The sequence below is a fragment of the Coturnix japonica genome, chromosome 6 (assembly GCF_001577835.2).
Source record: "Coturnix japonica isolate 7356 chromosome 6, Coturnix japonica 2.1, whole genome shotgun sequence".
NCBI classification, from domain to species: domain Eukaryota; kingdom Metazoa; phylum Chordata; class Aves; order Galliformes; family Phasianidae; genus Coturnix; species Coturnix japonica.
The window spans coordinates 24,933,484-24,960,561 of record NC_029521.1 but is presented as its reverse complement, the minus strand read 5'-3'; the positions used below and the strand labels follow the sequence as shown (position 1 = coordinate 24,960,561).

At 40.9% G+C, this 27,078-nt stretch overlaps 1 protein-coding gene across 1 annotated transcript in view; it reads right to left on the bottom strand.

Annotated features, from left to right (window-relative positions):
• TRUB1 (TruB pseudouridine synthase family member 1) overlaps window positions 1-24,469 on the bottom strand; it is a 30,251-nt gene extending 5,782 nt beyond the window's left edge. Inside the window, exons 1-7 of the mRNA XM_015867393.2 lie at window positions 24,224-24,469; window positions 24,003-24,098; window positions 20,721-20,776; window positions 7,679-7,760; window positions 2,505-2,577; window positions 1,186-1,325; window positions 34-90 (exon numbers count right to left, since the gene is read on the bottom strand). Coding sequence (XP_015722879.1) covers window positions 34-90; window positions 1,186-1,325; window positions 2,505-2,577; window positions 7,679-7,760; window positions 20,721-20,776; window positions 24,003-24,098; window positions 24,224-24,356 — 637 coding nt within the window. The 5' untranslated portion in view covers window positions 24,357-24,469. The remainder of the gene's footprint in view (window positions 1-33; window positions 91-1,185; window positions 1,326-2,504; window positions 2,578-7,678; window positions 7,761-20,720; window positions 20,777-24,002; window positions 24,099-24,223) is intronic.
• Between the last annotated feature and the right edge of the window lie 2,609 nt (window positions 24,470-27,078).

Sequence of the window (27,078 nt, the reverse complement as noted above, 5' to 3'; positions counted from 1 at the left end):
AAACCATCACTTTCTTTACCTCCTCATACCCACCTTTGCCAATGTCACTGACCAGGCTCCTGACATAAAAGCCGCCACCACATTCAATATCTGGAATGTTAAATGGTGACATGGTAAATTGCCAGCAGAATGTGAAATCTACTTCACATAGAGACCATGCTCCCAAACAAATGTAAAAATGCACCGAGCAAACAACCCAGTGATAAAATATTTATAGGATGCAACATCAATTATTCATCCTGTAACATATGTGCGGGTGAGATTGCTAAGCCAGACAGGAGGGAAGGCAAATACAATGGCAACTGAATTAACTCACTAGAAATTAAGTACTTGCTGCGGTATGTTAAAAATGCTTCAGTTCCATTCATTTTTAAGGTTTCAGAAGGTTGTTACATATTTCTAATGATGAAACCAAGTTACTTTAGGAATAACCTAAAATAGCTTTCAGTGCTTTTAAGACACTGCACTTGGGCAACTCCAATGAAAGCTGCTGACATTTTAAAATTCCCCTTTAACTTCCCCTGCTGTCAGTGATCAGCTTCTGGTCACCCAACCAGAAAGTAAGGCCTGAAGAAACACAGCACTGAGATCTGTCTCTCAGACCTGCTCACCATATACAATCTGGTCCAATAGAGGATTGCGGGTCAATCAGGTAGTGCCCCAGTGCAAAAGATTATCCAGACCTCAGAGCAGCATGAAACATTTACAATAGGATCTTTGATTTATTAATGTGCTTCTTAATGTATGACAGAAGACAGCGTAAGATCCTGCCTCTACAAACTAGAAAGAGGCCTGACAATAGCTGATACTGGCCCCTATACTATGCCCCAGCTGCTGGTCAGCAGCTCTGGGCATCTAGGCAAAAGAATGGGTCAGGTGAAGCAAGCAGACCTGAGAAAGGAGGAGTGAGCTGGAGGTCATAAAATCATGGACAGATGCAAATAATCCGCTGACCAGCCTCTCAGAATTCTCCCTCACAGAAAGATTACACATAATCAGCTTAACTTAAAACCAAAATATGGTGCTTTTACTGCAAAGTGAAAGTCTCTGCACACAGGCTCACACCAAAATAAGCAGATGAGGGAAACGAAAACAATTTCAATACCTTAGTCCCATTCTGAGTGTAAATAAGCACTAACAAACAAGCTGGTAGCATCACCCTATGTAATAATCTTTGACCTTTACCCAGTGTGAACAGTGGTGGCTGGAACTGTTGCAGAGAGAGGCTGTAGACTCTTACTGGCCGAGCAGGCTTTGCTTCCACTGCTTCTCCTCTCTTCATTAAAGTTGATAGCCTTTCTCCATCCTTCTTCAAAGCAGAATAGCTGATCAGATAGAGCATGAAAAATGTGTCACCCAATTGTAAAAGAACAAGCTTCCCCTCCTGTTAATACTGTACCACAACAGCATACACTTATTCTTCTAATCCTCTCTACATGCTCCCACACAAGAACATTAAACCTAGCAAGCACTTCTGAAATCTCTTGGATGCAAAATCTCACTCACCAGTAGCTATGTAAACTGGAAAACAAGCAACAGTCCTCAATTTACCTACTGTTTCTCAGATTTAGGTGTTTCATCCCTCAGTTTACAGTTCATGAAAACAAGAAGTTGCTATAAGAGGTACAACACATTCCATCACTAAGAAGTCTACAGGACATGCTACTTCAGTGCTATGTTGGGGTGAGCACTGGGCTCAACTTTACTCAGACTATGGTCTTCCCTGAACAGCAGCTGTCAGGTTATGTGGCCTTGTTCTGGGGTGTTCAAGACAAAAGCATAATCCAATAATTTCATTCAGAACATTAAATTTTATCCAAAGCTCTCACTCTGGCTCTGACAGAACGACAGCTATAACAAAATCGAAAATGATCTTGCTCAAATTACTGGAAGGTAATTTGAAAAGGTCACACAAACAGAACACCTCCTGAATTACTGACCTTACAAGGCTCACAGTGGAGCCACAGTAACCAAGCCAATGCAAATGCAGAGGAAAGCACATTAGTTTAAATCACCACAAAAGCCATCTGTCACAAGCTAAGCACTTGCATACTGCCAGTTACCATGGCTCACCTGACTACAAGAAAATGGTAAAGCTACAGAATTTCAAATCACTAACAATTTATTCCTACTCTAAAGTATTCAGAAAACTAACTTGAAGACATTTAAGGAACTTCCAAGCTGATGTTCGTAAGCCTCTCCCTATTCTGTAACTAAAATTGAATTCTCAAAGCTTCCCCTTCTAACCAGAAGACAGGACAGAACTTTCCCCAGCCCTGCAAGAGCTACTTAAGACTGCTATTCTACTTTGGAAACAAAACAGGCTCCAGGTTGCCATTTGAGCTGGATGTTCAAAGCAGCACAACCTACAGTTGCGAACATTAAACTTTTAAGTCTACATGGCCTCTACTTTCTTGCCAAAATGTCTCTACTTTATTTCTGTCATAATCAACTCCTGTTGGCAAGTCCCAACATCTGAGAGTTCAGAAAGTTGTGGAACTTACAGTGGAGGAACCTGCATTATGTCCCCTGTGAACTTCTGCAGCACATTCTCAAGATCTGTTTTTGTTACTTGGTCTGTCAAAAGAAAAGAAGTGTGTTAACAATGGTTATTCACATTGGACTAATGGCACCAATCATGTTTTGCAAACAGATGAAAAGCTGTTCCCCTCGTCTGAATTTAGATTGGATGAACAATGCCAAAGGAAGATAAACAGAATGTAGGTAGGAGTGTGAATTAGCGCAACAAGATGGAACAAACAGTCCAAGGTGATTAAGGCAGTCTGGACTCTTCCAGAAGGGCAGAAATCCCTACGTACATAGTTCCGTTATGCAATTTCTCTCTATCAGGACTACAAACTAATTTTTCTTGGGAACTACAGAAAAATTACAAATCTTGTCCATTCTAACCCTTGCTAAGGGTCTGAGAAGATGAAAATGCTCATCTGGCCTTGGGAACTTCTCTTTAAGAGTGCCTAAGCACAGGGGAAAAATACAGCAGGTTACTGGAAAACAAAAGCATTGCACTTTTTTCTTGCCCAGCAAAGGAAAAGACTGCATCTGAAACAACACATTAAATTCCCCCGTCAAACATCTAACTTACAAATAACAATAACTTGGTGAGCATCTACAAGTCAGTCAATTGTACTGAACATATACTGTAAGAGAAAGTAACCACTTTTAGAAATCCATTCTCTTAAGAGTACACCTACACACCTGCCCCATCTCTATTAGAAGGCTACAACTGAAGTAGCTGATTGCATTGGTCCTCTGAAATGCTATTCAGTAGAACTTACATTAATCCCTAATTTGTTTAGAAACTATTTGTACTTTTGTACATGGCTTTTGTACATGAGATCTGTAACCACAACGCACTTCAGTAACTTTAGTCCTCTGCCTCATAAGTGAAATTAACTTCTGAAGAATAGCTGCACTTGCAGCCCTTACAAAACAGATGTCCTCCATGCTGAAAATAAGAAGGAAGAAGTCTCTTTTACTGAAACCTCCAAAGATGGCAATGTAGAACCTCCCTTCCACAATGTACAATCTGCAGCCTCAGGAGCACCTGCTGTCCCTGAGAAGTACCACCATCTCCAGAAGTGCTTTTAACAGCAAGGTTGCAAGGCACACAGGTCAGCCAGGGATACTGAGAGAGAGCAACACACAACAAAATGTGGAGCAGAAAGGACAGAATTGCTTGCACATTAAGTCTGGATCTTCTTCTGAAGGGCCTCTTACACCATCAGTTCAACCTGATTGCATTACTGTAGACTAGCAATGTATCACAACAAAATCATAGAGAAAAGTTAGCTTGACTCAATTCGATGCCAGTGATCCTGTCAGCCTTCTTGTAAACTCCACACTGTTTCGGGCTAGACTTTAGTATTTAATGTCTAAGGAAAAAGAAATCCCCAGGCGAGGAACTATGTATAAAGCCATTTACAAAGCTGTGCAGTGTGTTATCAAACTAGACATTTACAGGCGAGTTTACTGAGATATAGAATAAGTCATATTTGTATTCTGTGATACATCATGGCTCAAGGTAGTCAGAATTCAACTCCAACAATCTGAAACTGTATTGCTTTTACTTTTTCCGCTCCAGCATGCATTGCCTTTGTGCTAAGGGCTGTGCTGGATTCTTGCTCATCCCTACAGGAAGCTGATGGACTTTTTACCCAGCAATCTGACACCGATGAATACCCCATTAATCCAGACCCAAACAAACAGTTGCACTGTGTCTAAACTAGTATAAATTGTGCATTTGTCCCAAACAATAGTCTGGATTCAAGGCTGTGCAGGGCACAGAGCCACACTGCAAACCAACTCCTTTACTGCCTTTCAGCTCCCACTCTCCTTGAATCCACCATACAGGTAGAAGGGAATTCACTCCTGCCCAGCAGAGATATCTCCCTTCTGGCCCTGTGCCCCCAGCTCCCTCCCTTGGGCATAGGCTTGAGTTTAGCACATTAACAGCTCCTCTCCACAGCAAATTTAGAGCAACATAGTGACTCAGCCCACTGTTAAGCATGGAATATAAGCACATCCATAAGGGATGAATAGTTTCTGCAGTTCCCAAAGTTTCTCTCCTGTGTGACTTCCTTTCTCTACTCTCTAAGATCAAGGGGTAGAGAGAGGTTTCTGCAGTACATACTTGGTGCAGATCCTTATCATTCCTGCTACCAAGAATAAGCCCACCCTCCCCACTACCCTGACTGCAAATGCCAAATATTCTCATCTGCCACATCCCAGAACACAAGATTTGCTAGAAGCTGGGCTCTGTACTTTCAGAAGAGGTTAAGGAACTGTTGCCCTGCCTCAGGACTCAGTTCGTCCCACGGGACAAATGCATCCCATCCCCAGGAGTAATGACAGCCCTAGGTTCAAACAAAATGACCACAGATGCTCTGTGTGTACACTATTTGAAATAAATTTAATTCATCACTATTTTCTAAATTTCTTCCTTAACTCCTTACACCAACAGTGGGGTTACATGATGTAACACAGAAACACAGACTGCTTCTTCCACTGGAACTTCCCCTGTGATTCTACCAGCACCCAAAACTCCAATATCCTAAAAACACCCAGAATGCTTCGGGGCTCCTAGAATGAAAACTTTCAAGAACAGCAGTGCTTCTGAGTGCTGATGACTGCAGAAATGTTCTCCTGTTGCAATCATATAGAAAGCCATAGAAGTTACCAAACCAAAAGGTGCCAGAGCCTCCAGAAGCCCACACTTGACCTTGCCCTGCGTTTGCTAACAAGCCCTACCAAAGCAGAATATAAGGCCAGAAGAATTAGCCACAACTGTCCAAGGAAACTACAGAAGCTGGCCTCAGTTCAATCTGGCAGCATGTAACTGCAAACAGACAAGCAGAATGCTGAAAGAACAGCATTTAAAAGTTTGAGTAGCATAATCAGCAGAAACATGGAAAAAGCCCTGAGGAGTTCTATTCCCCAAATCTGGAGTCTGTGAGCAGCTGGGAGGAAGCGAGCTTCAGAATGCACATTCCTGTTTGTAGTCACAGAAAGGCCACAAACACTAGAGTTCCTAAGAAAATATCTGGGAAACACTAAAACCCTTGCTGCTTCCAAAGTCAGCAACCGATAGCCTGGGAGCAGCATGAAACCTTAAGTAAATCTCATGTGATAATACAAGTTTTCTCTCTGCTAAAAAAACGCAAACAAAAACTACCAGAAGTCCAAGAAGAATAAAGTCCAATCAGTTCTCTCCAACACATCCTTCACTATGATCAACTTAGCCCACAACATTTAGCTTTCCAAAGTGCCACCTAGAATCACCTCAAGGACTGCAATCTGGTACTTTCTCATAGAAGGTAACTTTCTTCAGGCACTTTATTCTTTGAGTCCAGTGGAATTATTACAGAGCAGGTTTACATATTCTGAAGGCTGTTTTACTGCCCTCTCCGCTCCAGGTCCCAGCCCTGCATTCTGCTGGCACTGCAGAGCTTGCATTCCCTAGCAGATGCTCAGCATCTCCCAGGAACCATCTAGATGTCAAGAAATGCTGAAAATTGTCTCAGATGCTGAGATGCTTCCGGAGTAGCAATTAAGATTAGAGGTGAGTGAGTTACCCAAGCTTTTTTGAGAAAACACTGGAGATGAGAAATACCTGCTTTACTGGAAGGTAAGGAAGGAAAGTGAAAATACACAGGTAGCATGGAGAAAAGGAAGGAAAAAGGAATACACATGTTCTCTAATCCTTCTTTAGGAAGAATCAGAATCTGATTTGAATAAGGAATGCAGCAGACCAATTTCATAAGCATTTCTTCCTGCAAAAGGAAGCAGTGTCCCCAGTCCAGCACTGATTGGCTCATCGATGCCAATACTTCTTTCTGTGAAAGAGCATGTTGAGCTTTGCCACGGGACTGATACCAGTTTTCAAAATGACAAGTCAAAAAAAAAAAAAAAAAAAAAGGTTGTTTTTAATCCAAACTAGTTCCTCAAGCTTACATGGCAGATAGTCTACCAAAAAGCTAAACCAACTTAATGCAAGATGCGGTGCAGAGGTAGAAGGTACTGTAAAAACAGCTGCCATTGGAAGAAAAGCTCATGAAAACACTGTATATTCAGTGTGCCCTAGGCAAGTCAGAGTTAAAAAGCAAGAGTAGTGTTTCATATAACTTTAGTTTACTTTTTTTTTTTTTTTTTTAAATTGACCGTGGGGGCTTCATCTACTTGAAAAGGTAATCCACAGTTTCTTTGTGAGCATTCTACAGTGAACACTCAGTGCAGCAGAGCTACAGCAGTCCACTTTGAGAGTTAGAAAAGACCAGGAAAGCATTTAACAGTCATCACCAAATATTGGCAATGAGAAATTCTCAATACCATGCTGGCATTCAGGTCTTTAGAAGCTCAGAGAGAAACTCTGAAGCAAAAGCAAATGTTCTAACATCTCTAAATAGCACTGCCCAGCAAATAATGCAATTTGGACTGATTCATGAGGTTTAAGTTGGACAACAAACTCATGCTTGTATGCCTTGTGTAAAGAAGGACTACAGAAGAAAGGAGACTAGGGCTGAATAATGGAATGCAAGCCACCTTTTTCATCACTTATGTATTCCGTATGTATTTCATTCCTAAGCCCCTGTGCTGTGCTCTGTGGTTCAGAAAATTTCACACACTAAAGTTGCTAGGACACAGACTGCAAGCAAGAGCAAGATTTGGTAGGTAAACATATGTAGAGGGAAGCTTATGCCATCCTCATTTTATGTCACAAAGTCTGTAGTTAAACAGACATCCTGGAGGGAAGATCTGAGTACTTTATTCTTCTGCCGGCCTTGAAGGGCGTTACTAAAAGAGGACTCATGAGACTACACACTGAAAGAGGAAAATTTTACTGGACACAGCATGCCATTTGTCAGCCTGCTCAAGATTTAAAATGACACAGTCCTGCTCAATTCTATTTTCTCCCTCTTAATCTACTGCCTGTACTGATTTCTCCCCCCACCCCGGCCAAGAAATGAACACTCACACTGGACATAATTGCATGAAGCTGGACTGAATTAGATGAGAACTGAAGTTGAAGATGAAATAATCTTAGTTTGATTTCACATTTAAATTTAATTCACAGAGCCCCAAACATCATTTCCACTCTTCCATGACATAGTCCGTTTATGCCTTCAAATAACATCAAGCATATTGATTCATTTGTGATTACCATAAGGCTTTTCTTCAGTTACTTTTCCTGTAGCATCTAACGTATCAGTAGCTCTGCCCAGTAGTCCAATGGCAGTGTACTTCTGGGAAGGAAAAATAAAAGAACAATCAGATCTTCAAGGTTTTCTTATTTATTTCTTTAAATGCCTGCAAAACAGTAAATACTTCAGATGAAACCAGGAAGAATTACACCTTTGGGTAAGCAAAAGTAGAGATAAGAAGGAACTCAAAAGATGTTTGAATGCTGCATTACATGGGCCTACAACTTCAGTTCTAGAAAGCCAAGGAAGAAACAACTGATCTGACTCCTAAGTATAAACACATCATAAAGAAAACTACAGCATGCTAAAAACCAGAAAGTCTCCATAAGGTATCATATATCAATACTTAAGCAAGCCAAGTAGAGTACTTTTCATGCACAATTTTTCTCTTCTATCACAATCTTTTTGTTTGTTTTCATAGTACACAAAACTTCACAACTGAAAGCAAAACACCACTTCCAAGGTTCCAAGTTACAGCATTACAACAGCTCAATCCCAAAATGTATCGATATACAATAGCCTAAAGCCAGAGGAGTTGTGAACACCTGGAACGCAGTAAGGTCATTATGCCTATCACATGGAGATTGAGGCCACTGATAGATATCAAAGGCTTCAAAGAATACTTCTATTTCAGGGCATTTCCTCAAGCAGCTATTGCCTAAAGATTTATCTTCAACATGTATTTGTAGCTTGCAAGCACTCAACCTGTTCCCAGGACAGAAGCTCTAGTCAATATTGCCACATTTAACCCACAATTACTGCCAGGCTGTGGGCATAACACAGAACCTACTGAAGCTGGCAAGGTTCAATTAAATCACCACAGCTGAGCAAGTAAGAATTTTACCAAGTCATAAAAAGACACCTTTCAGAACCTGGTTGGCCAAATTTGACTGGAAGGCATCCAGACAGGTAGAAGCACTAACATTTTACAATTTGATGCAATTTATTCTTTTCCATATCCTTGCAAAGGAACCAACAAGTTCAAGCAATAACAGTGTGGGAATATAAATCACACCTACAGAATGTGACTACTAAGACATGTCTTGATTTTGTTCCGTGTGACAACCTGCCACTTGAATGTATTTCTTCAAGCAATTGCCAGTAAATGGAAGCAGCAGAAATAGACAAGAGGCAGTGGACTGCACTTCACTATAAAAATAACTGTAGCCTTAACATGCTAAGCAAAGTATACTTTTTTCCCCAAACACTGAAGATGCCTAAATCACCAGAAACTGCAAAATCAGGCATTTAAATATCTACCTGTAATTTGTCATGTTTACTTCAGGAAAGTATGGAAAAGAAAAGGAAGAGTGGATGAAGGCTTGAAGGCCATTCCACAATAAACAACTTTACAGTACATCATCTGCTTTTAGGACCATAAAATTGCTTGCACTCTGAGACATTTAATGATCTAGTTCTTAACTTTAATAGCACAGTTAGAAAGAGACACTATTCAGCAGTTATTTCTAGAGGTTAATAAAAAAATGTGAGAGGATCTTAACGATTATAGCACAGTGAATGATCTGAGCAGTTTGGGGGAACTTAAAATCTGAAAACTTTGTACCTCTTCTGATTAAACATCTCCAAATGAAAATACTGATACTACTTCATTTTGAATGCACTTTTTCTTCCTAATTCTGTTTTGGGTCAGGCTGCCTGTTTTAATAATAAGCTTCACTTGATCTCCCAGCAGTGGGCAGGTAATACAATATGTTTATATGAAAACCACAAACAGTATGAACCACACAATCCAAAGCTCAACACTTGACTTGCCCTTTGGTTTCTGCAAAAAAAGAGAAAGCCGTCCTTAAAAAGCCAGCCAAAAAAACCAACAAAAACAAAAAACCCTTAAAACTAGCCACAGATTGTCATTCCTTAGAGGAGCCTTCAAAGAGTCACAAAACACTCAAGTCAGAAATACAATAATCCACTAAGAAGGGTAGAACAGGTCAGGAAATTAAGAATTACAGTTGGTTTACATATCAGTCTCTGGAGCGTCCTTGGACATCTACAATTATACACCATAATTCTTACTAACCACTTAATAGGGTTTACTTCCCCTTTGTTAGTATTTGGACCCAGGCATCATACAAGGTAAGATGAGAGTCCAGATTTAATCCATCATTCCTCTTATTTTGTGTCTAAATCCAGCACTCACAATCCTTAGCCTCTAACTCACACAGCCCCACAACTGCCCAATGGATTGAGTCATCCAGCAAGTGTTTGGTGACCTTTCCTCACTTGCGCTGACAATCATTTATTTCTTCCGGATTCATAAAACATATCTAGCAACATTCCTCCTGTGCTCTCAAGTTACAAATTCCTGCAGGAACACAGCTGGCAATGGCTCACAACAATGCTGACTTCAGCCCACTCAACCTGAAACAAAAAAGCCAAGGTAGTAGATCTTGCATGCAGTGGAAAAGCCTTACAAATCCAGACTGCAAGAGGAAACAACCCAGCTTCTGCAGCCCATCAGAGCACACTGCCAATGGATAGCCCTTATGCTCCTTCCCCCTGCTTATCTCAAGAGATCAAGACTCAAATGGTTTAAAGACTATAACCAGCATCTCAGCTTCCCCTTATAGGAAGCTACAGTATGCAAGCGTGGCACATTAAAAGCTAAGATGAAGCATTCCCACTCATATCCTGTATACACTGAAGCATCGTGCATTAATTTCAACTTCTAATGGTGTTCTCAGTTGTCCCAAAAGCCTCCCAGTTGTTAGAACATCATAACCCTGAGGGGATACAGACCTTCATACCACATCACGCATTAGGGAATGGCTAAAGATCTCTGCTGTCTAGAAAACATTTTTCTTGATGCTATGACAAGTGCAACAAGAGACAAAGCAATCAGAAGCCTTCAAGTATAAGGAACAACCTCAAGATGCTTTGAGATGACAAACACTGCAATCGATGACGATGTAACATGAAAAGCGTTCAGCAGACTGGGGTATACATATACAAATACATGGTGCATGCAACCCCAGCAAGATGAGAAAGATGTGTATTGTGCTTTGGAAGCCACACGGCTGCTGCCACACCTGTGAGCAGAGGGACGTGCCTAGAAGGCTGTGCCTAAGAAAACAAGGTGACAAGAACCTTGAAGAAAGAAGCATCAAACCCTCAACTAATCCTAAAGATCACGTACTGAGAAATTTTGTTTCAGCCACAACCATAGAATTCCCACAATCGATAAATACAATGCCTACAATAACATCTTACTAATAGAAGAGCAATCATTTGGCTTTTAGATTCTAAATCCAATTTAAGACAAATCCTGCTACAAGCTTGGAGGAAAAGGAAAGTATGAACACAGCAAGAGAAAGGACGGGACTTTACCTGTACACTAATTTAAATGTGAGAGGAAGAAGAGGAGGAAGAGCCGTCTCCTATTCATGAGTTTCTGCAGCCATACAGCTCTGAAGGCCCTGGGCTGACTGCCAGGCACGCCTGCCCCACTTATCTGTGTGAATGCCAGACAGACGTGGAACGGAACTTCTCCATTTTAATTGTTAATATATCAAAGAGCTTTTTTTTATTATTATTTTGGGAAAGAAGCCAGACAGTTGAAATCATAAATTACAACATGTCTAAAAGCTTTTCTCAGACACGGAGAAGAAATGCTTTGGAGGAACTCTGCAGAAACAGAGTTACGAAATAAGGTCACCAGTAGCTGTCAGGAAGATTTTAAGATGGTTCCCAATGCAGGAACTTTGAAGCAAGGCAAACTCCTGCAAGAGACAGTTCAAAAGAGTTCATCCAAGGATGACCCATTTTCTAATCGCAGCAGCAACTGAACACAAAAGTGTAAAAGGAAAATAAATAAAGGCTCCGGCCCACATGCAAGAGACTGGAAGCCAAGAAAGAGCAACCAGAGCTGCTAGAAACAGAAAGTCAATTTATGCAAAGTGATGCCTGCGCGTGGCTGACAAGTTTGAAGGAACAACAACAAAAAAAGAAAACCACAACAACAGCAAATCAGAAAACCCAAGTGCTTCAGGGAACATGAATGAGATCAGGCAAGCACTGATTACAAGTAGTGCATTGGTGTCTGCTCCATCCAACCTACAGGTCTGGTACATGCAGTGATATTTTTGTAGACCTAGGCCATTGAGATATCAAAAAGGCTGTCAACTCTCAGTTTTAACCTGACATTCACTTTGTGTGCCATGACATGTAAAGTACAACTCGCATACTCTGGATTTAGTAGTTGCATAATTTCTATTTGCTCTTCCCATAACATTTGAAGGTACCAATGGTTTCTAGTATGCTAACATCCACCAAAACAGAGAGTACACGAGATAGACAAAAACACTGAAAGAAAAGAAGGTTGCCATAGTTTCAATTATTTTCCAAAACAAAGCAGTCGCACTAAGTAGATTTCAATATATTAAAAACAAAGAGCCCTAATCTCTTAAAAGCAGGTTGCACAGAGGCAAAATTAAGGCTGCGGGATTAGGGAGAAGCTCAGTATTTTATGATAAAACAAGTTCAAAATTAACAAACACTAAACATGCCCACTTAAAATACACAAACATTGCAACTTCACCATCCATTTTTATCCTAAAAAAGCTGACTTTGTGCTAAGCCTGCACTAAATTTTATTTTCTGCCAGAAGCTGTAATTGTACTGTCATTGCTAAAGAACTATCTGATCTTTACTCGTGGACTAACAGGATTTTCTGACCTCTTATGTCAGCTTATTTAAAGAGTTCAAGCACATGGGGTGATGGGATTTCAAAGTGAAGGAGCAGAACCACCAGTAGGAGGAAGCCCAGAGGAGATGCTTTACCTGGACTTGAGAGAAGACAAAGGGGTAACTGAAGAAGGCAGCAAGTTTAAGTTCTGGTGTTATGTGGAGGGGAGGAAAGCAGTGGGAGAAAAAACAACCAGACACCAAACAACCCCAACAACAACAGGAATACTTGGTCCCCCTAGACAACATCACGGTTGTGTGTCACTCATGGACACAACACAGGCTCATAATACCCAAGGGGGCACTGAAGGCTTGCATGCAGTAATGGCTGCATGGAAACCAAAGTCTATTTATTAAAACCTTCCTGACACTGTCTTGTAGGAACCTATCACACTCACCAAGGTATCTCAGGCTGGTTCTTAAATTCTCTTTTCAGCTTCAGTACCTGTTCTTTACCCATTTCCTCATTCTGCTGTCTAGCGCCTACGCTGCAGAGCATACAAAATAAACCCGGACAGCCTTCAGCTCCCGGCTGAGAAACAGTTTTAAGCAAATTCATAATTCTCTGCCCAGAAATAAGACAGCATCTCCAGAGGGGGTAAAACTTCACACACATAAAATTCACAGATAAAACTGAAAGCAGGGAAGCCTCTGGTGAATCCAAAGATGCTGCAAGTTCTAAAAGGCAGAGCTAAGAGCATCTCTTTGGCACCTGAAGGGAGCACTACAGACAACAATGCAGAACAGCTGTTTAAACCTGTTCATGTATTTTTTTTCTCCTTAGGCTTTTAATAATAGAAAAGGCCTTGCCATGTTGCTACCCTGGGTTTGTTTTTTTATGGCTTTTTTGTTTTCTGAATGAATGAACATAAGGAATACCTGTATGTGTAGCACAGACACACACAATTATAGGAAGGTCAAGAGAGAAAGGGCAGCACTGACCTCGCAAATGAAAGAAAAGTCACACTACAGCATGCTCTTAGAACATTCAGCATTTTTGGTGGAAAGAGCTTCTGCAGCACAATAGGTGCAATATTTCCAACAGTTTAAAAAAGTGTGAATATTAATAGAGCATGGAGCTGAGCTATTAATAGCTTAGATCTCTGGGGTTAACATAAAAGAGACTTGAGCAATACACAGCATGTTAAGCCAGCTTACTAATGGTACTGCAGCAGGAAAGCTGTCTGTACCATCTAACAGCTTCTTGCTCTACAACTGTGTTTTGGGGATACTGGGCAGGTAAGGAAAGAGCAGGTATTCACATCAACTTCTTTTTATTATTTCTTAGGAAAAAAAGCAGGCTAAAAGAAATATACCACCTGACTGAAATAACAGATAATGACGAGGCTACCAATGTGTATTTGGTAAGACCACTTTTTCCAGGTACTGCTTCAGCCCTTTCCAATTTCTGTATGCTTCACTGTGTGGGCTTCACATTGCTCAGTGCATTTTGTTTTGTACAGACACCGCTTCAAGTTTTGATAACACCTTCTGCACATTCTCAAAACACAAAAATAACATAACACACGCAACCTCCCAGCCTTTTTCTTATGCATCTTCCTGGTACCAAAATAAGAAGGAAGACTGTACTTCCATAAACTGACATTGATCTTTAGTTTATATCTTGGGACAATCATTATCAGTAACACACAATAATACACACAGGATTGAAAAAACATGCATAAGTGAGTGTACATAAGTGAGCCAGATGCCTCTGGAAAGAGGGCATGGAATTCTAACAGCAAGTTCTTGTTCAGCTAAGATTTTCAGGTGTTAGTAGTGGTTAAAACACAAAGCAAACAGTATCACAGCAGGATTTTGCTACAGCTGTAATAGACTACAGACATAAGCAGGACAAGTTTTAGTTGTAGAGATAATGATTTTCACCTAAGACCTCCTTCTGTACTTGCACAATACCATAAAAATACCAGGTAACAGAAGAGGCAAGACTTTTCTGCCCCATTATCTGCATTTCAGGAATGCAATGTACATTACTGAACACACAAATACAATACCTAAATGGATGAAATTAAGGAACCACTGCATGTCAGGATGAATCACCCAGTCCACAAGGGCTGAAACACATCCATCTGCCTGTAGGTTAACAATGCTCATAAAACTATCACTCCTCCTCTGATCTGCCAGTCCTGTTACTCAAGGGAAACCAATAAAACACCTTTCAAAACAAGTCTGGGAACTGAAATTCATAACTCCACTGGGCTCAGAAAAAAGTTGGGCTCAATAGAGATGTTGGATTTATGACACAGTGTAATGTTACCTCACACTAACCCCCTCACATTCCACAATGTATAATACACCAGGCACTCTCCTTCCCCTAGGAGATAACCTTATCTTTCTTTCCTCTCCCACCCTCCTTGTAAGGAAATAATAATTTCTTTGGGCTTGAACGCTAGCAAAGTACTGGTGCTTTATGTCACTGCAGTCCATACTGTTTAAGTGAGCAGGCCACGTACAGCACTCTGTTTTGCTCCTTCTTCCATCTCAGTACAAACAGATTCAGTCAGACCCGTAATTGGGTGAGTGGGGTAACACAAACAAGGAGTTGTGAGAATAAAAGGGTGAACAGCACAGAGTGAAAAAACAAGAAGGTGTTGAGTAAAAATTTCCATGTGAAAGCGCTGGGTTGCAATCTGACCAGTACCACTTGGATTCCTTCGACAAATATAAATCACTGGATATGGAAGGAGCACAGCTTGGAAGCAAAACATCACCAAAAAACTATGTGAAGAACCACCCAGCAAGCAATAGTAATGCCCCAGCCTTGTGACTGGAAGCCTGGTTCACATGGTTGTGAACAAGAACCTTGCTACCCACATGGGAGTTAAGTTATTTTTTTGCTCCATTTTATTAAAGCAGGTCATAAAATGCAGCCCATCGGTACGTATGGAACACCCTTGGGGTGCTACTTGTTGGATCTGCCTGCCCAACCAAAACCACTGGTCTACCACAGGCATGAGCATTAATGCATTTTCTTTTAGAAGCGGTCTAAAATACACCTACCTCTCAAAACATGTCTGAAATTACATTTAATTTTAAAATCCATATCTTCTATTATAGACCCAAGAAAGTGCTTGCATGTTCAAATGCCAGACTGTCTTTACTATACCAAAAGATCTAATAAAAAAAGCATTACTACTACCCACAAACCTTACCCTTCCGAGAGAATGTTAAAAGTATCAGAATACAAAAAAAGAAAACAGAACATCCCTATGCACTGTATGAATACATAGCTTTGATCTTACTAGCTCCAAAAGAAAGACAGATGAGGCAAAGATCTCTGCTGGTGATGCAGGAGAGATTTTTATATTTAAAATAAGAGCACACACAACCAAGAGGATCCTTCAAAAGGAAAGTCAACTCTATTTTCTTACACTCATAATTCACGTACATGAACCGGAGCACAAACTGCTTTAGAAATGCATTTTAAAACAGTGGGGAAAAAAAGCCTCTTTAAAAAGAAAAACAGGGTTGCCTAAGATTTAGCACTTATACCATCATGTTGTACATATTAATGTGAAAACACACAAATGTTGGCGGAAGAATAGAGTTCTCAGAGATCTTGAGTTCTTATAAATCTCAGGAAAATAGGTAGATTGAAGAGGAAAAAAAAGAACACCACCTATTAGAGTTTCCACAAAGAAAGAGGTCCCAGAGGGAGCCCCTCTATATTCCTGGATACCAAACTGCCCACACGAGGCTTCGGTGTCTAACGAGCTGTAAGCAAATGAAGTCACAAGAAAGGGGTTCATTAGTTCTGTTTCTTACAAGGACTAGTAGATGTTCTTTTCAATGCACTATTAATTGATTGAACTCATTACCTAAAGATGGAAGTGAATGACTTAATAAATAAATAAATTCAATGGAGAAAGCTAGCAACCTTTATGTTTGAGAAGTAAAGGGATACAAATTAAAGCCTAATCCTTTAGGACAGTAAGACAATCACAGGAAGGAAAGTGAGGCAACAACCTTTTTCATGGACACCTTGTTTTGTAGCATCTGGTCTCAACCCCCAGGAGAAACAATTCTGCAATACACAAATTCTAAGCCACAAATTACAACGCAAGAAGTGACTTACATTGCTCTGAACAACCTGATCAAGCTGTAGATGCCCCTATTCATTGCAGGGGAGCTGGCCTAGGCAACCTTTAAAGGTTCCTTCAAATTCCAACAATTCTATGCTTCCAAAATTCTTATATGTGATGTCCAATTTACTCTTACACACATTCTACCCCTCTTTCATGGGAAAGAAGTATAAATGATAAGTACTAAGGCCTGTCAATGAACTCGTAATCACTTCCCATCCAGGATTCATAAAAGCTAAAGTTTTTCCAATTATAATAAGTCTAAATTGTCACACATCACTGACATATCCTTCTTCTGTCCATATTCTCTTTCTAGCCCTTGCAATGATTTGAGATTGTTTTACTCTCTCCAGAGGTTTTTTTTAATTATTATTATCTATTTAGGATAGTGTTCTATTCTGGAGAAGCCTGAACTTTTGACATTAGATTTTCTATTTTAAGTGCTCCATACCCAAACTTGTGCAAACACCAAAACCCCCTCATGTCACTGAGCTCTTGGGGTTTCAGACCATGACATTATCGTACACCCTCAGATGAAAATAAAGCATGTGTGCCTTCTGCTCATCAAGAAGCAATGATTTCAAGCACAGTTAGATGGATGGCCAAGTCCTTTTCTCATTCACACTTTTAAGATGCAAATAAAATGCTTGGGGCAAGCCCAGATGCTACCTCACTGAAAAGAATGTAAAATAAACACAGAATTAAAGCCTAAACATTTTAATCATCCAGTTTTATCCCATCTAAAAATAAATGCTGCATTGTTGGAAGACATCTCCAAACAGAAAGCGTTAGCACAAAGGAGAATCACACTTCTTATTGCTATTCCTTTATTCTTCTCTTCTGTTAAGTCCCCAGCTATTTCTCCTTATTGTACCAACATTCCAGCACATTCAAGGAGATAAAAGGTTTTAAAACATAAGTACCACTTGGGAAATCGTGCTAGTAGCTAGCGCTCTCTGCTCCATTTGTCCATCCCAAAAAGCCACTTCTGTATTTTGTTTGAGACAGACCAGTCACCCACAAGACTGAAACGATTTATGATAATAAAAATTACTTATTTTCCTGGTGAAGCAGGAAATAGTTCCTCATTCTACTGTCTATATTTTGCAAACACAATAAAATACTCTGAATAATGCAGTGAGAAAAGTCCTGGCAAGTCCAATCCCAAAATGTGAGATGGAAGAGCAATTCCCTATGGAACTGGTATTAAATGTTCAGTATTTATCTTTCTCCAAAAGGATTCAGTTCTTACCTCTCGCTTGAAAAAAATTAAAGCAAACAAAAACTAAACCAGCTTACATATATTTTTAATTCTGGATAAATACTAAGAATTCAGTGAGGTCTGGAACGTTACCTACTAGGTATTGCCCTTGGCTACACAATTGTATTTGTTTTGAGTTAATTCATAAGGAGGTCAAACCAACAGAGCACCAGCTGAGAACTCAATCTACAGTGGATGAGTAACACTCCCTGTATAATGTGCATAAGTTGCAAATAGAGTGATAATGTTCATAGCTGCCACACAGAGACAGGAAAGTTTCACACAACATTTAAGGGAAAAAAATACAGAAACAGTCCAATCTCTGGCAGAGCCACCATATGGAGTTTACTGCAGAAACATACGTTTTGGCCACTCAGCATAGCTCTGCTGCCAACAATGATAGACTGAACTGTTTCTTTACAAGATACATTCCTATAATGAAACAATAAATCCTAACCAGAGACGCCCAGCCAGTCCAGCCAAATCTTTATCAAAATAAGCAGAATAAAAGAAAAAGCTTCAGCAGACACTATAGTTTCCACAGTGGTAAGAAGATGAAATCAGAGTACAAGTTTATAGCATAAGCATAAAACATTTAGAAAAAAATCCTCAAATCTATTTAGACAGCTGTTAATTTATCTGCATCAGATCTCTTGCTAAGACGTGAGCCTTTATTGTACGCACAGTCAAAACTAAAGGCAGCTGCCTGCAGCAGATGCATCAACTTCCTCATGCCTCCTGAGTTACCGTGAGCCAAAGTCACCAAAGTATAAATGGAAAGTAAGAAAGCTGAGGCAGACAAGCTCCAAACAAAAGCTTATGACTGCTATGCCATCTGGCGCAGATGCTAGCTACCTCACACCCTCTGCCACACCAGAACATGAACAGTTGCAGATGAATAGTAGATCTGCCATCGGGATGCATCTTCACTCATGCACAGTGTGCACTGACCTAATGCCAGGTGAGAGCAGATCTGGATGGAAGACATTGATGGAAGGTCCTCACCCCTCATTTCTCCTCTGTGTCCCCTTTCCACCTTCTTGTAATAGCAGCTCTAAGCCTTCCTGAGCTAACAGGTCACAAAAGAGCTTGTACGTATGCTGTCTTCTGTCAAAACAATAGAAACTACTTCATCCACCAGAGCTGCTTCCACTGAAAGAAATCAGTTTAAGAGGCTCTTTAAGGTGTTTAGAAATCAAGAATTTCCGCACATTCACCTGTGATGACATAATTTAGCTGAATTAGTTCAGTGTCTCTCTCAAGTTCTCAGAAGGGAGACATCAAGTGATAGAAGGTTAGACTTACAAAGAAAAATATAGCACTACAAGATAAATCATTTCCTAAGGAAGGCTGGGAACTCACTTCTACCTGAAGAGCTGGATATCGTCCTATTTTCAGAACTGACCCATAGACTCTCAGAACTAAGACCAGTCTGCTTTAGGCAGGTATCTACTGAAAAAGGTCACAGGAGATGGATGACACATGGAAGTATCAACTAAGCCAAGGCCAGAAGAATTCTAAATCTGGGATTTTAAAGGCAGCTGCAACAGAGGGCAAGGAGGATACAAAATCGTTGGTGAAACCTCCCAGAACAGCAGGCTTAGGTAGAGAAGCTGCTACAAAAGCAATATTCACTGCTGCAGCATGCTTCTTCTTGGATGCACTTAGGTTCTGGTCACTCAAGTGCAAGCAATTAGGAAGCAAGAACTGGTCAGATTATCATGCAAAACACAGGAGCTGACTTCAGCTGAATTGCTGTTCTTTATTCTTGAAATTGCAAAGATTAAAATTTGATTTTTTTTCCCCTATTCAAATATCTATTCTAACCCCAAATTAATTTTAATCTCAGTTCTTCTGCCCATAGCCAAGGAAAGAAATCCAGGTGTCTGTAGGTTTTCAGATAGAAACGTGTGTTTTATAAGAAATGTGATGTCTGAATCATTCAGAACACGCATTGGGATTTATCATCTAACTTCTCACCTTTCAACTGTAAATCCAACTCCAGCTGCTTACTGTTCATACCAGAAGAGAACAGGAAAAACAGGAAAATAAAATGCATTAGAAAGGCTATCAATTTGCTGAGCCTACTATTGACTTTCCTTGAGTACAAGATAGGAAGGCTTAATTGATTTCTCTATCCGTCAGACTTACCTAAAATTCTCATTTAAAAGTAATGGCCAAAACCACAGAATTTCACTTGCAAAGAAGGAATCAACACTTGCAGATTATTCCTGGAGAACATGCACCTGCTCAGTAAGCAATACCCACAATCTGGAGCACAGTCACCAAAGACGCAGCACAACTAATCGAAAGCAGCAATCAACAAGATTGCTATCTGCCAGGACTCCAGTCTGGTTTATCTCATGCAGCCAGAAGGCTTTTGTTCCCTTTAACTTCTTACATGTGCTTGTCCATGTGTTTGTCGATCACCTGTCTAAAGTGGGCAGAATCTGAAGTGAAAGCTACTGTCACAAACAAGACATAATTCCAAAAAGGTGCCTCCTGGCATTTAAGAAGAAAGAAACATCATCTGTTACTGTAAGCTAAATCATAGTTCTGCTATCTACATGTATGAGAGGCAACCAGAAACTGAACTGTCATACACAATTATCCTCCAAAATCATCTCTTATAGTGCCATTTTTATTATGGCTTTTCAATCTTTCTTTGCTGAAAATAGCAAAATATTATAGCTATCTTCCTGCAAAATAGGAATTATTCCTTTATTAAAACTCATCAGCAAAATAAAGACAAATAAAGGTTATTCAATGACCAGCCCAGACACGAATCTAAATACAAAAAGGAACAGTCATACTTATTTACAATGACTATACTGGACATTTCAGATATTCGTATGTTGGTGCAGCTCTTCCTTGAAAGAAAAACAGATATCAAACTAAACAAACAAGCACTAATACAGATCATATAACATTCCTTACCTTGGAACCTGCCAATATAGTTTTCAGCAATTTTGTTCCCTTTCCAATACCAACCACTGCAAAAGACAGAAAGAGAAATTACACATCTAAACCAGCTTTGCATTTTCCTTATTCAACACCATTACGAGAGAAGCTCTGATGCTCAGAAAATGGTACTAGAGAAATAAAGAAGTTTACCACAGAAGACAAATAAGCTTCACCTAGTTCTCAAAATGCTTTAATTCGACTCCTAGATTTATTTATCTTTTAATCACCAGAGAAACAGATAGTGCAATTAACCCCGTCTCTCATTTGATGAAAGCTTTGGCTCACTAATAATGAATCTGGACTGCACTGCAAGTAAAATGGGCCTTTCAAATGCTGATAGAGGCAAAGAGTAACACAGCCAAGACAGCATAATGAAACAGCTTATCGGAGTCACAGCAACAAAGCAAATTAACCAAAAGGTCCAACCAGGCTGTCAGAAATCTTTCATAGTCTGGCCCCCCTATTATTGTATAGGTACAAACCATTGTTTTTTCCATCCCAAATCAGTATTCTGCAAAGTAATGATCAGTCAGGCCTTCTTAAGGAAAGCAGATGGGAAAAGGCGGTATTTTACATTTTACTTCAAAGCGTTTTACTACAAGGTGCTTGCCTTGGATAAGCCTATTGATTTGCTCCACATACAGCAATCCAAAGAAACAATGACAATAGAAGGAAGATGAACAGGGATGAGTCAGATACATTGCCACAACACACATCTCTGAGAACATCACCATTCCATCTACTACAATTCATTGCAGAAATTCTCCACTGTGTCATATCAAAAAAGAAAGAAAAAGAAAGTGTTGATGAGAAAGTAAGGAATTACTCCACACTTCTCCTACTATTAAATAATAAAGGGTCACCTTTCCTGAACTATAAAGGGGAAATTCTTTTCATATACAAGCTAAGGAATACGTAACAGCTTCTGTCCTTAATTTTAATAAAACTGTAGGAGTTAAGTGAATTTGAAACAAATCAGTTTTGTACTCACTCGAGTCAAAAAGCCAGAAGCATCCAGCTTGGTAATTACTATTTAAAACAAAACAAAAAAATCAACCAAAATCACGTTTGTGCTCTATTTCTCAATCTTAACACTCTTGAGATTCATAAGACTTATTCTCAGTAATTCTCCTCTTGCTCCTCAGGGTTTTTACAGTCACACACACCCTCGTCCTTGCACTTCTGTGTACCTTCAGTTCAGCCTGTTCCTGTCAAATTCACTAGACAGAACTACAGCAAGGCTGAGAAATGGAGATAAGCTCACATAAAACTTTATAACCAGGCAGTTTTCTTGCAACACACTGACATCACTCATAACTTGGATTTAAAAATACCTACTTCAGTTTCAGAAGTATTGCCACTTCCTCTTTATACATGGCTTAGATTTCCCTAGGACACAGGGCCCCACCAGCACAGGGCTGTCGTTTGCCACCTGGTCCATAAATTGCCCATCATTCGTGCCATATATCACTGATCTCTGCCTCCAAATTTCTTCCTCATCTACACTTGCTGTGCATACAAAAAGAAATATTAAAGCGCATCTGCCCAGTCATTTGCAGTACACCTTGAACACCAAGCAAGACTTTGCATCAGCAATTCAAATGAATGAAGTTGCAGATATGCAACTCCTGAAACAGTGGGAAAGAACAAAAGGTTACATTTTAGAAGATAAATACTTTATTACACTACAATGCACGAGGAAAGAAAGCTTCCCTCCCCCTCCTACCACAAACAAAAAGGCAGAATTGAGTCATTCATAAGATGTGTTCTCTCACATTCTTTCTTTTCTCTTAATCATCTTAACCAAATCCCCAAGATATCTCAACACATGGCCTTTCCTGCTCCTCTCTAGTCTTGTCTTTTCCAATCTAACTACCATTGATTTTCCTCTGTGTGCTTTGTATGGCAGTGGAATGAAGCATCCTGTGCCTTCTTGGATCGATCTATACCATATTAAGGTGATGCACTTCTGTCTTTACCAAGCATATCAAACCCAAGTACTTTTTGTCATACCACATGAGCTGGCTTTGGAGACTGATGGATATCAGAGAACACTAGGAGAAGCAATTAAGGATGACAAGAGATTTTTCTTCTCCTCTGGATCAATGCTGTTGACTTCCCACAATGAACAGCAGCATGCTCAAAGGGAACATCCCTGCAAAATGGAAGCATCCACTTCAGCCAGATACACGGTATTGTCCTGTGAGTGGTCACACAGCACAGGAAACCAGAACAAGAACTGTTAGTGCTTCCCTTCCAGCCCAAGAGGGGCATGTTTCAAAACCTTCACAGGTGACACAGAACAATTATCAGCATATACAGACTTCAACAAGCAACAATCTCCGCAAACATTCCCTGAAAGTACTGTTCCTATTACAGGTAGGACAAGGTGGGATGGTTTTAAACTGAGACAGGAGAGGTTTAGGTTGGATATCAGAAGGAAGTTTTTCCACACAGAGGGAGGTGATGCACTGGAACAGGTTGTCCAAGGAGGTTGCCCCATCCCTGGAGGCACTGAAGGCCAGGCTGGATGCGGCTCTGGGCAGCCTGGTCTGGTGGTTGGCGACCCTGCACATAGGAGGTGGGTTGAAACGAGATGAGCACTGTGGTCCTTTCCAACCTAGGTCTCCTATGATTCTATGATTAGAAAGTGAAACCTCACACAGAATCACAAGGGTTGGAAGGAGTCTGCGGAAATCGTCTATGACTGTTCTTTAACGAGCAAGATAGGACAGCAAGCAAAAAAACACTTCTGCACTGAGCCTCTAGAAAACAGCACCTGAATTGCTGTTACTCATTTTTTATTTGACAAATTTATTTATAACCCCCAAAGGTTCCCTCAAAATCCCAGAAACGCATTAAGAACAAATACTTCAGAAAATTACGATGGCTATGAATCCCCAGCTTAACTAAAAACAAAACAAACCCCTATATTTAGGAAATATGGTGGGATACATGGTGGGATGTTGTGTAATGAATGTGTGCCATAACCAACAAAGTTGCTTATTTCAGGAACTTTGAAACAACATGTACATGTGTACAATTAATCAAAAAGGAAATGTAACCCAGGGCCTGAATGCAAATGTAACGTAAATGTAATTTAAATGTAACTCATTTATATGGACAAATGTAACTCCAGTAACCCAGAGCCACAGTGTCTACTGCATGTATCCCAAACCACCCCCCCACCTCCACATGTAGGCACACACGTGCTTCCCATGCTCGTTCTGTAACTGTATTTGCACTCCTCATTACCCAGAACTCCTGTAGCTGCACTATCCAAAGTTCCACCATGTCCAATTTTCAAGGCTTGCCTTTTCCTTTTGTTATGTTTTGTCTGCACACCAGCTTCTGCAAACAGAAATGAAAAGAAGGCGTTACAAAACAACCTCAGGACCCAGGAAGGGGCAGGCACATCCCCGAGCTCAACTGCCCATCCCACTGCCATCCAAAAGCCGGAGCGCCCACCCACCTACCTGCCAGCAGCCTCTCCTTCAGCAGGTTGAGCACGGCGGCCGAGGTGCGCCCCTTGGGCTTGTAGACAGCGAACAACCCGCTCAGGGAGAAGAGCTTCTCAGCCGACCTGCCGCCCAGCTCCCCGGTGGCCATGCTCCGAAACACAGCACGCCTTCCGCCCCGCCGCCCTAAGGCCGTTGGGAAACGTAGTCTGCAGTCAGGAAGGGCGGAGCGCCGGGAGTGGGGGGCTGGAATCCTAACAGAGCGGCTTCCCCCTTAGAGCTGGGCTGTACAACCAGCTGATTCCCGTCGAAGCTCGATTAAATGCCCTGTATCAAAATATGTTCCATCTGGCCCCAGGAAATCATACTGGGTGCTGATATCAGGGCTTCCTGGCTGTGCCAGCTGTGCTTACAGCACGCAAGGATGTGCAGGATTAGGGCTCGACTTTTAGTTAAAGTCCCGATAACTGCAAATCTGAAGCACTTAAGTTATGTTTTGCAGTGGTGCGCGATTCTCACTGTCTTACAGCATGAGCAGAAAGACACATGGCCTTCTGATAAATGGGTTTGGAATGCTGCTGTCCCTCCCCCTCACAACATTAGGCATTGTACCTTCATGGCACAACTTGAAAGAATGATATTCTGCTGACTGCTTGCTCAGTCCATTAATCTTCCTGCCTTCGCATGTGTCCTACAAGGAGGAATCATTACGGCAGGCTCTTCCTTCTCACAGCAGTGCAGCGTGAGGGCTTTTCTCTTCAGGCATGACTCGTGCAGATTCATTTCTCTGACAATGCTTCCCACAGCATTAAAGCAAGTTATACATGAGGTATGCAAGAGCTGAGAGCCTGGTGCCAAGGTACTGAAAGCCTGGATGCTTCATTCATTCATTGCAGTTATTTGCTAGTAAGAACCTGCAGGTGAAACCATGAACAGACACAGTTACAGGGAAATAAATACATGTTTAGCTAAGTATGTTCCCAGAGCTTCCCAGAGCCCGAGAAGCAAATATTCCTACTGAAGTCAATGGCTGTCTCCACACAGATAAGGACCAAGGCCCACATGTGCATGAGCACTTCTTCAGCCGGCTCTGGGAGGCTCTTCCAGTGCCTGCTCACACCTTCCCCAGTAGCCCCATGGAAACCCAGTGCTCCAGCTGTCAGCACTAGCAGTGCCCAGCAGCCTCCCCGACACACTTCTGGCACATATTAGTGATGGTCTCTTCTTACCAAAGAGTTTGTCTCCAGGACAAACAGGCAAACAGGGCTAGAGGTGCCCATCAAAACCATTCCTTATTATTAAAAGAGTTGGGTATCTACATAAGCGCTCTGGAACTATCACACAATATTTTAATTACACACCTTATTTGCTTAGATCACATTTACATATCTGTAATCTAGCTGTGGCAATATTTGCTGCTATTTGAAGCTGTGAGGGTGAATTCTCAGGTGAGTGGCACACATGGCCATCACTGCAGGATATGGAAGCAAGGTGTCAGAGTCCTTCTCCATTAGACAAAATGTAAACAAACAAACAAACAAACAACAAAAATACTATTTATGAGGTCAGCAGAATTGCTACTGATTGACATGGTGTTAAAATTGAAGCTGCAGCATGGAATGCATGTGGTAAACTGTGATGGAGTTTCTCTTGCAGATGCAGCTTAGTCAAGCTGACTGCCTGAAAAAGGAATAGTCTCACAAATGCACTGCTAAGAAGTGCTTAGTACAGATTGCTCTGTAAGAGATCGAGCAAAACTATTTAAACATTACTGTTAAGAAATGGTGCAGCAAGATTCCAGTCAAGGAGACTGCAGCCCACAGGCTGAAATGCAGACCTGTCAAACAGTCATTCCCAGTGCTATCTGTAGGTCGGCAGGCTGTTCTGAAAGCATTGCTGAGGAGCATGGGGACACTGCACAACAATGAGAGCTCCTCTACTGGTGTATAGATGTCCCTAATGCAAAGAAAACCTCAGCTTTCCAATTACGAGGCAGCACACAGGGCCTGTGGTAAATCTCTCTGCACTGCCTGCTGCTAAGGACTGACCTAAGCTGAGAATTGTCCAAAAGGATTTGTCTGCTGTAATTACCCTGACACAGACACAGGGCATGAGCTGAAGGTCAGTGTCTGACCTCAGTACAGTTTCCACAAATTACTAGCAGCCTTTTTCTTCTTCTTTTTTCTTCTATTGAGAACAGGTGTTTAAATGGGTTTCAGCTACTCCTTCCTCTCAGTTTTAGGAGCAGCAAGTTCTTGTAGGTTTCCCAAACTCCTGCATCAGCAATTAAAACCCAACACTTTGTTACTGCAGCAGATGGAGTCTTTGAAGGCTTAGAAAGAAGAGGTTTGCTTTGACTTTACCGGGCATTGGAAAAGGGCCCAAAAGAAGAAATGTGAGAGACTATTAACGACTGTCAGTATTTCAGTTAGCTAGAAGGATGTGAGTGCATAAATCACATGTGGCATGCTTCGTGGGGCAAGGTTATTCAGCATTCAAAATGGTGGGAACAATGTACCAAACCGTTCATCTCCAGGGCATCATTTCAGATTTGCCTCATGTTGCTAGTGATTAAAAGTCATTACCATCTGCTCAGTAGCCTATTTGAAATGAGATGTTTATCTCCAACAGTTTCTAGCCAAGCCAGGATCCAAAACAACCAAAAGCATGATTAGAGTTGCTGATTTTATTAGCAGCCTTAATAAACAGGCTCAGTAAAAGGCTAAAAGGATGTTGTTGCTTTATGCATGAAGGTTGGTAGATTTAATAGAAATGGGTCAAGAGCTCCATGCAGGTCACTGGAATTGCATAGATCAGTGCCTTGAGGATCTGGTGCAATAATGCTTTATAGAGAAGAGATCTTGTAGGAGACA